Source organism: Panthera uncia, chromosome E1, assembly GCF_023721935.1.
Source record: "Panthera uncia isolate 11264 chromosome E1, Puncia_PCG_1.0, whole genome shotgun sequence".
NCBI classification, from domain to species: domain Eukaryota; kingdom Metazoa; phylum Chordata; class Mammalia; order Carnivora; family Felidae; genus Panthera; species Panthera uncia.
Window position 1 is genome coordinate 20,728,680 of NC_064814.1, and position 12,757 is coordinate 20,741,436.

General features: G+C 35.7%; 1 protein-coding gene across 1 annotated transcript in view; it reads right to left on the bottom strand.

Annotated features, from left to right (window-relative positions):
• Positions 1–569: 569 nt before the first annotated feature.
• Positions 570–12,757, bottom strand: part of ABCA5 (ATP binding cassette subfamily A member 5) — a 74,875-nt gene continuing 62,687 nt past the window's right edge. Inside the window, exons 29-39 of the mRNA XM_049636416.1 lie at positions 11,561–11,687; positions 11,131–11,248; positions 10,943–11,034; positions 9,766–9,941; positions 8,876–8,951; positions 8,656–8,750; positions 7,558–7,677; positions 6,289–6,438; positions 5,828–5,907; positions 4,714–4,769; positions 570–4,203 (exon numbers count right to left, since the gene is read on the bottom strand). Of these exons, the coding sequence (XP_049492373.1) occupies positions 4,096–4,203; positions 4,714–4,769; positions 5,828–5,907; positions 6,289–6,438; positions 7,558–7,677; positions 8,656–8,750; positions 8,876–8,951; positions 9,766–9,941; positions 10,943–11,034; positions 11,131–11,248; positions 11,561–11,687 (1,198 nt within the window). The 3' untranslated portion in view covers positions 570–4,095. The remainder of the gene's footprint in view (positions 4,204–4,713; positions 4,770–5,827; positions 5,908–6,288; positions 6,439–7,557; positions 7,678–8,655; positions 8,751–8,875; positions 8,952–9,765; positions 9,942–10,942; positions 11,035–11,130; positions 11,249–11,560; positions 11,688–12,757) is intronic.

The window sequence follows — 12,757 nt, forward strand, 5'->3', positions numbered from 1 at the left end:
TCTTGTCTGTGTTTGGGAGAACCAAAGTTATTCAAAAATTCTTAGGAAACTGATAAATATATAAGCAGTGTCAAGTATGTGGGAATAACTCAGTCTGTTCAATGTAATAAAACATAAGTGAAAGTGATTGCCTTGTATTTTTACAAAATAGGTTTGAGACAAAAAGATCTACAAGAATACCTAGTTTACACTTAAAATATGAATGTGAACTGAGGCGCCTGGGTGGCTCAATTGGTCAAGCGTCCAACTCTTAATCTCAGCTCAGGTCATGAACTCAAGGTTTTGTGAGTTCGAGCCTGTCAGGCTCTGTACTAACAGCACAGAGCCTGCTTGGGATTCTCTCTTCCTCTCTCTCTCTCTCTGCCCCTCCCCAGCTCACATACACACTCTCTCTCTCAAACATTAAAAAAATATAGGAATGTGAATTAAAACACAAGTAACTGTCAATCTTCCTTCTGTACTTGAAAACTCCCAACAGATACTCAAAAAATAATTGCTAACAACTTTAGTGCCAGTTTTTTTCCTTCATTTTTAATGAGTCGCTCATTCATTTATCAACACGAAATGACAAAAAACCCATTTTAGTATACAAAATGAAAGGTTATCTTAAATTTTCAGTTCTTAAAGCTTATTATTGATAGTATTTATTTTTCTTAAAGAGTAGCACTGAGAATTACATGTATCACATCATGAATAAAAAATAAGTAAACTTTTACCTTATAAGAATAGCTGATATAAAAATTATTCACCTGAGAATAAATTCTTTCACTGTACGTAACACGTTCTTTCAGGAGAGAAAATGAAAAGTTGGTATTAGCAACATTAAAAATACATTAAGGATAAGCATTCCTATTTTGCAAAAATTAATGCCTACTTAGGTATTATATGAAAATACAGTATAGTGTTTCATCAAATTCATAGTACAATCAGAATAAAATGTATGACCAACAGAACAACAATAAAAACAAGGACAACACTGACCCTAAGTAGACTTAATTGTGCTCCGATAAAAGTGTCAGTACCACTAGCAAAGCATTTGTGCTATTATATTATATGGGTATTGATCTTCCTCTACTGGACTGTATGACCTTACAGGGCCAAAATGGATGGTCATCCTTGCATCCAAAGAACCCACTGGCTTGAAAGACAGTCACTAAAATGTCTGTTGAATTAAATTACTCTAAAAATATTTTAATGATTAAAATTTAAGTACTGACTTAAGGCAGTCTGTGCCCATTTAAAAGAAAAATGTTAAAGAAAACCTACGGCTTTTGTTGTTCTCTACTGAAAACTGGAAAAAAAAGAAAAATCAAGAGCCCACAAAGTGAAACATAAAATACACTCATTGTAATGTTTTCACTGCTACCATCTGTTTAGTCCCTAACAGCTGCACACAGAGGTTTGCCTCATTAGTCAGTAAACGGAGTCACTCAGTGAAGTCCAGGGTTTACTTTAACATTTTATTGTAGATGGAAAGTATAAACTAGGTGATGCTGTTTTACCCAAATTTTGCCTAATGTATGTATTTATGCACATGTGTTATTGGTATGGGAAAAAAATTTAGATCAGTAATTTAAGAATGTTCAAAAACACAAACGGTACACTAGAAAGAAAAACAGACTTCCTATTTAACTTTCTGTCTCCTTTTCTTCACCCCACTTGCCCTGGCTTTCCTAAATATTAGTTAAATTCTACTTCTGGAATTTAAATAAAAACTTTTAAAAAATTATACTTTTGAATAGGGAAGATTTTACTACTGTGAAAAAGGGAAAACACTCCTACAAATAATTTAATTCATAACCAAAATATATTCACTCTGTGTAAAAAGTAAAAAATTAATTCGTGTCTTTTCGAGAAAATGCTTACAAGCGCACAACAGTAAAGTAACCGAACAAACGTAACAGGTAAGAACTTGATTACAACTACTCAGCGTAACCTCACCTCTCATTTTCCTTTCCATCAGTCACATATTCACAGATGCAAAGCAAACATGACGAAATCAGTGTGCAGAAGGAGGTAATGCTCTATGTTGGCCACACTCCTTAAAATTACACACTTTCCTCAGTAGGGTCAGGTTCTAAGAAACTACCTTTTCAGCGACTGTCCTGGCAAACTGCAGATTGTTCTGTCTCTTGCACGGAGTTGCAGTGCTCCAGGCAACACGTAGCTACAAAAACATACCCCCAATAAAGAAGACCCTGCGTATTTATATCAACACTAGATACTGAAAGGTATCTCCCCAAATTTACGGCACCATTTAGCGATGACTTGCTGAGAAAATGTAACGTGCTATTTATTATCCACAAAAATAAAGATCTTCTTTCCAATGTGTGTTGAGCTGTATTCATCATGCAGGACTAAAGTTCAGTAAAAGTTACAACTTTTACTAAAGATGCAAAAGTGAGATCCTCAGGTGAAGAATCCAAACGCTTGGTATTATGAGGCAAGTGGCTGTCAGTTCCTGATAGAACATTAGAAGCTGGTGCCGACTAAATCTTACGCGGAGAGATAACTTCGTCGTGGGTTGTAAAATCCAAGCAGAGATCGTGAGACAGCCCATTGAGATCAGGGACAAGACCTCAGAGATAGCTTGAAACGCAGGCATCTTTAGGAATGTGTACAGCCAAACAGTAGTAGGTAAAGTATCAGTCACGCACCTTGTGCTGAGAAAGGAACACTATTTTAAATCAGCTGCTAGAGCCTAAAACCACAGATGTCTTATGACACAGGAGTGTGAAAAGTTGATTAAGTTTACCTAAGTAAATAATTAATATTATTTCATTAAAGGGTCTGGCTATTTAAAGTAACTCAGTACCAAATTCTTCTGTCATGGCTGTTGATTTTTGAGATTCTCTGTAATGCAATAATCATACTCCCAATACATTTTTTAAATGTATTTAAGTTAATACTTTCATTCATCTGGTTGAAACAGAATATCAGCTAGTATTATTTATACTATATTATACCTAGAGTCCACACATGAGTTCTACAAAGAAGTATTTCCAAGATTATATCGACAATAACCTTACTTCAACTGATAGAGTGAAATTCTGGTTTCTCATTAAAGTAAATTATGTATAGTTTGCTTCTAATCCTTAACTTAATCCCCCAAAGTTTATTTATCTCCCACCAAAGTGGGAGAATCTGAGGTGAGGTACTAAATAAATCTATACAGATACACTTTAAAACTCTATAAAGGTTCAAATAATAAAGTTTACCAACAAAAATGATTACCCAACAAATTATTTTATTCTATAATAAAATAAAATGTGCCCTTTGAGAGAAAGCGGACCAAAAAATTTATATATGCCATGAGGGGTGCAGGAAAAGGTATGGCTGATTCTTCCAACTGTACAGATGATGTCGTTTCTAACTGGCATCAGTCTATTACATAATAAAATTCTAGACACAGCCTTCTTTTAATTACAACGAAAACCACTGGGAATTTTATTGTAAGCATTCAAATACCTGAAGCCCGATGTCTAACATCACCTAATAGAACGAGGTCTCATTTCCTTCAGATGGTGGATGAGTGCCACCTAGTGGAAGGCCCCTCTATCTGCGTGGAGACTGCCCAATGTTTACTTAGCTTCCAGGGATGCCAACTTCCACTCAAAGTTTCTTTAGAAATTAAAAAGGAGAAGCAAGGAACTTCTGCTTTGTATCTTCTTTTTTGTAAATCATTTATGCATTAGTTTTTTACTTAGACTGGGATACTATATACTTACAGAAAAAGAGGGTATAAATTTAAAAATAAAGATAACTTACAAACAAAATTATTCTATCACTATTTCTTTAAATCATAAATTTAGAAGCACTGTTTTTTGAAAGGTAAAAAAGTAAATATCCAACCTCACATACAGACTGCAGTTCAACAGACTTCGTGTACAAACATGCAGTTTCAATAATTTATACACAAGTTTTATTTGAAGAAAAGCGAAACACACAACCACAGCATTTCAATTAAGGAACTCAGGAAGATCTCAAGTGCTTCCATGGTTCTTCAGTCACCATTCAAATAATACACCCTTAAACCAAAGTTAAAAATAAAGTAAACAAGAAATAAATTCAGTAAGCAGACTGAACAACACATATTCAAAATACTACTCTGTCTTCCTGTGTTCTTTCCCACCACAGTGTGCTGTTTAAAGTTCCACAACTATTATCTTCTTCCTCTTGTTCTTTAGCGAGTTCTACAAAAACCTAAACGAAAGTAAATAAATGAATATGGTATTCTGTATCACAATCATCTCAAAGAATTTTTTAATTAAATCAGAAACAGTATAAGGCTACATCCAAATACATTAACCATTCAAGATCAAGAGATATATTGGTATATTACTTAAGCAGAATAACCTCCATTAATCACCTAAAGAGATGAATGCTATGAGGACTAATAGATATTTTTGATTAATATATGGAAACGGCACTGTCATGAAAAATAATTTATAAATATTTAAGCAATGTAACTATAGATATAGGAAATACCATCAACAACACTCATTTTCTTTACTGAAGAAAAAATATTGAGCTGTTCAAAATAAGCAGATGGAGAACCTGGAGTTTTTTGAAATTATACAGTTTAGGTCGACCGTGTAATAATTTTGTCTCTGGTTCACACGCACCCTCCCCCTCTCCAATATAAATCTAAACAATTAGATATTAGACACTTTCTTCTATAAAAGAATTTTTAAAAATTTAACTTTATAGTACCTGTTCCAGTGTTGCTTGAGAAAAGCTATATTCTTCAATGGCAAAAGTATGTTTAGCTATTAAAATATGAAAATATTTTACTGATTAACATTTTAAAATAAAAACGGCAGTTACTACTAAGTGGTTAACCACCCGTTTAAAAAAATTTTTTTTCTGTCATCAACTCATTTAAATTTGAAGCTGCCAAAACACGTTCCTCTTCTCTCTGGTCTCCTCAGGCCCCCAGCTGGCCCGCAGCCCGAAGCACCACACCTGCGAGGTGACCTGCCTCGCTCACCTGCCTCGCTCACCTGCCTCTTCTAAGCAGCTCCCTCCAGTTTACCCCGCCTTCTCCCTCACTATGCCTTTTCTCAGGCCTGCTCTGGCGCCCTGCTCTCTACCTTTCGTTCCCCAATTTCCATCACAGCCTGTTCTGAACTTCGTGAACTAGACCCCGGTCACTGTTCCTCTGTCCATATACTTTCTAATATTTATTTCAGATCCTCTTGCAATCTGATCTACTACCAAATTTTCTGGTTTTCTTATTCATTCCTGTCGTGGAATTCTCCCCAAGCAGTACGGAGGTGGTTTCATAGTTTATACATTCCATAAAACAACCTGTACACGAATACCTGCCCCATCCAGGAGTTCACCTCTCTCCACTTGCTACCAGGATAGCTTCTTCCTACCAACAACTTATTTTTAAAAATGCCAAGTTTCAACAAGCTTCATTAAAGCTTTTAGGAATGTCCACATTCCTACGCTATGAATTTTCCTCTCCTGTCTCCTGTTGCCACTGGAGTCTTGCTACCATTGCTACTTCTAAGGCCTGATACAAAGTGAGAATTCAGTGTTCTGGAATGAACCACTGAGTGCTAATTAAGCTAAACTTTCTCACAGATGCAATGTGAAAAACTGTAGTGATGTCGACTAAAACAGTAAAAGATTTACACTACGATATAGCTGATGTACCAAACCTCTACAACGTTAGCATTTACCTACATCTTAGATTAAACTAATAAAGGGTTATCTCTTTATTTACAATGGCTTCTATAAGCAGTCCCAATTTTCAAACTTTGTAAGTAAAATTCTTTTATGATTTGAAAGCTACCTTGCCATGTTTTTCAAATCTTACCTTCTTCCAGCTTAGAAAAAGACTGTGCAAGGGATGGAACATCTTCCTTAGGAATCTTATAAGCCAAAATAGAAGAAAAACTGAAAACAGATAAAATATAGAAAAATTTAAAAATGACGACTAATATGTTCTAAAGTTCAAGCTCTTTAAAGTTTAAAATCAAACTCCAATGATTTATTTTGATGCATATTTAGATAAACACTGTTTTAAATCTTAAAATATTTCCATGCAAAACAACTCTTTTATTACCACTGATATGAGAAATTTAAAAAGTTTAAATATTATTGAAAATTGCAAGATCTAATACTAAATAGATATAAAACTGCAGTCATCACACTGCATTAGTTCACTACTGGTGATAATAACAGACTTTTTTTTTCCTAATCCTTAATACAATAGCCAAGTTTTAATGATTATTTATTGCTCTACAAAACAAACAAACAAATTTTAAAAATCTTTACCTCTCCTGACGGCTTGCATTTGGGAAAATATACTGAATTTCTCTTTGAAGGCGGTCTACTTCTAGGTTTTCCACCCATTCCTTTAACTTAATTTCCAAAAAGTAGCCTTTTCCAAATTTACTCTTCAGATGCTGGACGGTCCCAATACACCTATAGTTATTTTTAAAAGAAAACTCAGACTTAAGATGACTTGACAGTTTCAAACTAGGATTTCTCACTTAAAGGATGATTTAAATTAAATGTTTATAATGGAATACTTTTAGATTTATAGACAAGTTGCAAATATAATACAGTCTCCATACACCCCTCAACCAGTTTCAACTTCCTTAATATTATGATCTTATATTACCATGGCACATTTGTCAAAATTAAGAAACCAATATTGGTTAATATTACTATTAACTTTATATTTGATTTTATTTGGATTGCACCCGTTTTTCCACTCATGTCCTTTTTTCTGTTCTAGGATCTATCCAGGATACACAGTGCACTTAGTTATCATGTCTCCTTAGACCCCACTGGTCTGTGACTTTCTTAATCTTTCCTTCTTTTTCACCTTTGACAGTTTTGAGAATTGGTCAAGTGTTTCAACTGGGAATAGTCTGATTATTTTTCTCAGAATTAGACAGGAGTTACGGGTTTTTGGAGAAAATGCCGTGGAGCAAGAGTACCTTTCTTATCACATCGTATCAGGGGTACATGATAGCCACGTGACACTGCTCTACTGTGTGGTTACCACTGTCCCCTTCCCATACGTTAGAAGAGACTGGTTAAATCACACTACTTTCGGGAGGTGGAAGACTGAGATCCGCTTCCTGGAGGAGGCAGTATTTCCATATACTGTTTAGAATCTTTCTGTAAGGAAAATTTGCTCTCCTTCCACATTAATTTATTTATTCAGCCACTTATTTATAGGAGTATCAACATGAATTATAAATGTATTTATTTATTTAATATTTTTTATAAGTGTATTTATTTATACTTTGGGTTACAACCCCATACAATGCCTAGCAATCTTTTAAAATAACAGATATCATGCATGAAAAATAACATTCCAAGTTGCTGAATCATTAAGCCAATTACAAATGCAAAGTAGTCATTTTTTGGAAATAAACCAACATATTTTCAAGTAATTCTATAGAAAGCTAACTGATTCAAAAACTCAAATAAGGATACTTTTTTTAGCATTTACATTTATTATTGTAAGTTTTTGAAACGGTTATTCAAAATCTACCCCCCACCCAAATGGCATGCCCTTCAGACATTTACCGTAACTGCCCAGATACCATGATAGCCACTCGGTCACAGACAGCCTCTGCTTCTTCCATATAATGAGTCGTCAGAATAGCAGCCCGCTTTTTGTTTTTAAATGCAGTTCGAATTGCTCGCCTATAAAACATAAGTAAAATAAACAGAGAAAAGCAAACGAATGCTAATGAAAATCCAACTCTCTGGTTAATTAAAATTTATCAAATATCAACTGCTGTAGTGAATATACACTGCCCAACTATGATTCTTCTAATTTATTTTCCTTTATTTTGGAAAGTTTGTCAAATAAACAGAAACTCCATGATTTCAAATATTTCTCTGCATTAAAAAATAAATTATAAAATTTGATGCTTTTTCACATTTTAACAAAAATTGCCATAGAATCATAAGGAAAACTTAATATGCATCTCTACCCCAAACCTCACATTTTATAGACATGGAAATCTAGGCTCAAAAAGTTGGCCAACTAATTAGCACCATGAATTCCTAAGAGTTCCAACATAAATTCAAGCCAATGTTATTATGAGAATTATAATTTATATGTTAAATGACTAGGAAAAAAATCTTTTAAAGGCTATTCAGAAAGCAGTACTCTTTATTTGAATAATTACCCATATACTCATTTTTGTTCTGGAATAAATAAAATATTACTAATATTTCATGAAAGTATGAAGTATGATAAAGTTTAAAAGTTCATGGGATTCTCCAGAAATCAAAATATTCAATTTTTAATTATCATTTTGCCATTTGCATAGGATTTTAACTCAGTGTGAATATGTATATATAAATAACACAAAACCATTAATTATAATAAAGTATTCTTTTACTCCAAAGTATGATACAGTTTAATGCGCCCCCAGTGTCTTTATTAGTTTTCTTTATTTTTGAGAGGCAGAGAGAGAGACAGAGCATGAGTGGGGGAGGGGCAGAGAGAGAGGGAGACACAGAATCTGAAGCAGCCTCCAGGCTCTGAGCACAGAGCCCAACGCGGGGCCAAACTCACAAACCGTGAGATCATGACCTGAGCTGAAGTCGGATGCTCAACCAACCGAGCCACCCAGACGCCCCTGTCCCAAGTGTCTCTAATGTCATACTCACCACATGTGCTGTTTGGCTTTAGGGTCCATACCCGTAGATGGTTCATCTAGCAGAGTAATGGGAGGGTTCCCCAGCATACTCAGGGCAAAACACAACTAGATAGAAAGGAAAGAGGCGGAGGGGGACTAATAAGCCTTCACATAAGAAATTTGATCAAGACAGTATCAGGCTCTAAACTGATCAATAAAACATACACATATCTGTTGTTCAATAAAAGTACCTTTCGCTTGATTCCTGCAGGTAGTTTCTTTACAGTTTTCTGAAGATGTTCTTTTAAATCAAGTGCATTTGTTATCCTGCAAAATAGGTAATACAAAATGAGTGTATTATCAGTCATTGTTTGTGATCATTCACAGTCTTTTTCCTAGAACACTCGGTTGAAGGGGTGCCTGAGTGGCTCAGGAGGTTGAGCATCTGGCTCTTGATTCAAGTGATGATTTCAGAGTTTGTGGGATCAAGCCCCACATCCGGCTCTGCTTGGGATTCTTTCTCTCCTTAGCTCTCTGCCCCTCCCCCACTCCTGTGCATGCACACACACGTGTTCTCTCTCTCAAACACAGATAAACATTAAAAACAAACAAACAAAAAGAACACTCAGCTGAAGCTTACTATATAATTAGATCTCTAATTTACATCATTTTAAACAAATTACTATCTTGACAAAAAGGTTCACTTTAAAATAAGTTTCGGGGCATCTGGGTAGCTCAGTTGCTTAAACATCTAACTTTGGCTCAGGTCACGATCTCACAGTTTGTGAATTTAAGCCCCGCATCAAGCTTTCTGCTATCAGCACAGAGCCCGCTTGGATCCTCTGTCCCCTCTCTCTGCCTTCCCCCATTTGTGCACGAATGTGCTTTCTCTCAAGATAAACATTAAAAAAATCTAATTAAAATAAATTTCATGACATTTATAGGCACATTCATTCTGTAATGAGAAACAGAAAAATTACCTTTTTATTTTCGTAACTATCATAATTCTGTAAAGAATATATGAAAAAGTAATGACCATTTTCAATGAAAAGTGTGATCCACAAAAATGTCTTTAAAAATTAAACTTTTAAAATGTGAACTGTACACCCTTCTCTGGGTAATAAAAAGGTTCCAATTTTACCGATTTATGATTTCTTTCACGTCACTCGTGCTCATTCCTTTTACAGCTCCGTAAATTTCAAAATGTTCCTGCAATGTAATGTCTGGCCACAGTGGGTTTATCTGAGGACAGTATCCCATATACTTAATGGAATCATCATCTTCAGTTGGGTCTGAAGAATAATCTCCTAGAAATACCTACAGAAATACAAACCAATTTTAAATAACTTTTTGCTTAATTTACATTGTAAAGGAATTGGTAGGTGAATTAATTCAAACTCCTTCCTAGAATCAAGGTAATAATAAGTCAAATTTTTATTCCTTCCGATGGCGAAAGGACATACATAGCTAAGTCAGAGTTCAGTGACATGGCCCAATGGGGCGATTAGCTTGACTGATGGGGCACCTGGGTGACTCAGTCAGTTATGCGTCTGACTTCGGCTCAGGTCATGATTTCACAGTTTGTGAGTTCGAGCCCCGCATCAGGCTCTGTGCTGAGAGCTCAGAGCCTGGACCCTGCTTCAGATTCTATGTCTCCTTTTCTCTCTGACCCTCTCCCACTTGTGCTCTGTCTCTCTCTCGCAAAAATAAATAAATGTAAAAAAAAAATTAAAAAGAAGCAGGAATGCGGCTTGATTGAAAAGGTAAACTCCAATTGTAACTAGGATGATCAAGGGACCTCACTGGAAGGTGACCTCTGAGCCATGCAGGTAAGCAAATTTCACTGTTTGGATTTCTTCTGGGTAAGGAATACCCAATATAAGGAACCGCTAGAGCAAAAACCCAAAGAAAAGAGTATGCTTGGCATTTTCCAGAAAATCAATGGGCCAGAGCAGAAGACAGGATCAGACAGTGTTGTGGTTTCCACAAAGTGGTGATAGGCTACAATCAAAGGCTAACTGATGGCAGGGTCAATATTAGCTCCAAATCTCCTGAAGTTAGTAAGATGGCTTTCCACTAAATTGGTGGACAAATCCCCCACGCAAGTAATAATCATAAAAGCAAAAATAACGTCTGTGCGTGTATCTGCATGTGTGAAAATTTTACGTTATTTTCAAAGATAACCAAAAATATTATAATTTGATCAAGTTATACTAAAAAATTACTACTGAAAACATTAGATCCTAGTCTGTCATTAAGAAACTTACTGTAATTAAAAACGTAAATCATAGCATCTCCCACACCCTCATATACCGTACCTGGCCTGAAGTTGGTTCAATGTCACCAACCAGAATATTGATAATTGTGCTTTTGCCCGCACCGTTTGGACCCAGTAGCCCCAAGATCTCTCCTAAAGAAATTGAAAGAAAAATCATTGTATGTAAGTCAGACTAAAAATCAAAATTACTCTTCTGGAAAAATTACTAAAGAAAAAACAAATACCAACCTTTTTTCACACAGAAAGAGACATATTTAGTTGCTACTTTCTTTACTTTTCTTGTAAGAAGAAAATCTTTCTTGTCATCATATTCTTTATACAAACAGCTGACCATAATGGCTGGTTTCTAATAAGGAAAATAGGATTTAAAAAAAGAATAACGTATCAGATACCTATCAAGAAATGACAAGCTGTCCACAATTCATGTCCACGTATCATAAGAACTATAGTTGCTAATAAGGGGCATATTATATAAGTAAATACCCATTTGTGACTAAAATATGGACTTATTCAAAAGTAAGTAGACAAAAGTATTTTTTCAAAGCAAAGACTTTTTTTCATATAGATTCATATGAAAAGTATTCTTCAGGTTAATTCCTACACAAGAGAAACTGATCACTGCACATTTAGTAAGACTTGGCGATACAGACTGAATTACCTCCTCACAACACTGGCAGCTCATTAGCTCTTTGACCTGCAGTCTTTCAGCTTTGACATCTTCATCTTCATCCTCATTGTTTGGTGGTTCTGGAGACTTCCTATTTTTGGACTTTGTTGAAAGGGTCCTAAACACATAAAGACAGTGGTTTTTCAAATAATTAAAATAGCAAGACATTCCAGCACTCCATGGAGAAAAGACTGAAAAAATATACCAACATGAGATGAGTGGTTCTCTCTGAAAGGTGGAGTCACAGAACTAGTTTCACTCACCGAAACCGTCTGGATGATGTCGTCTAAACTCATTCATTCCTTCAACAATATTATTTATGATCAGTATGTGTCAGGCACTATTTCACACAAAGACAAAGAAACTAAAAAAAGGATGTATCCATGCCTCGAAGATTTTACAGCCTGGCTGCAAATGACATGACCCGGGCAGAGCAGACGTGGAGGGCTGAATTCAGAACTCATAGAAACATCAGAAAGGTAGGCAGAGAAAAAAGTGCTTCCAAGGAAGTTTGGAAGAATAAGAGAGGTAAAGAGGGAAACAGGAGTTGACATTATGGAAAACAGAGGAACAAGAGAAAAGCATAAGGAGGAAGAAGTCAATCATACTAAAGCAGCAGATTAGCTGAGTAAGTGGAGCCTACTTGATGATACACAGAGGAAGTCATTAGTCACCTTGCTGAAAACAGAATCAGCAGAGGATCAAGCGCAGAACCAGATTACAGGAGTTAAGAAGTGAAAGGGAGGTGAGGAGCTGGAGGTGGAAGTTTCTCAGCTATGAAAGTTAACAGACAGGGGACAAGAGCTAGAGGGATACAGGTTGAAATGAGATTTGTGAGTTCTGATTTCTATTACTTTGTTTTATGGGAGAAAGGTGACTGGCCCCCTCCCCCCAAAAACCCTATTTAGATCCAAAAGGGAAAGACAGAAAGAGAAAATAAACTGGACAGAGCAACATCTTTAAGTAGACACAATAACAAAGGCATGAATAACAGGAGAGGTACTTCTCTCTCTGGGACCAGGAAAAGGCAAAGGTGATATAAGTGTGTAAAAATTTATAATTTATAATTAAGTGCTTCTGTGTTCAGAGACGGCAAGATCATCCACTGAGAAGCAGAAAATGAAGCGAGAAGGACTGGAGAATTTGAGGACTACAAAGAAGGCTTGGGCTAACGATCGAAAAGTGGTA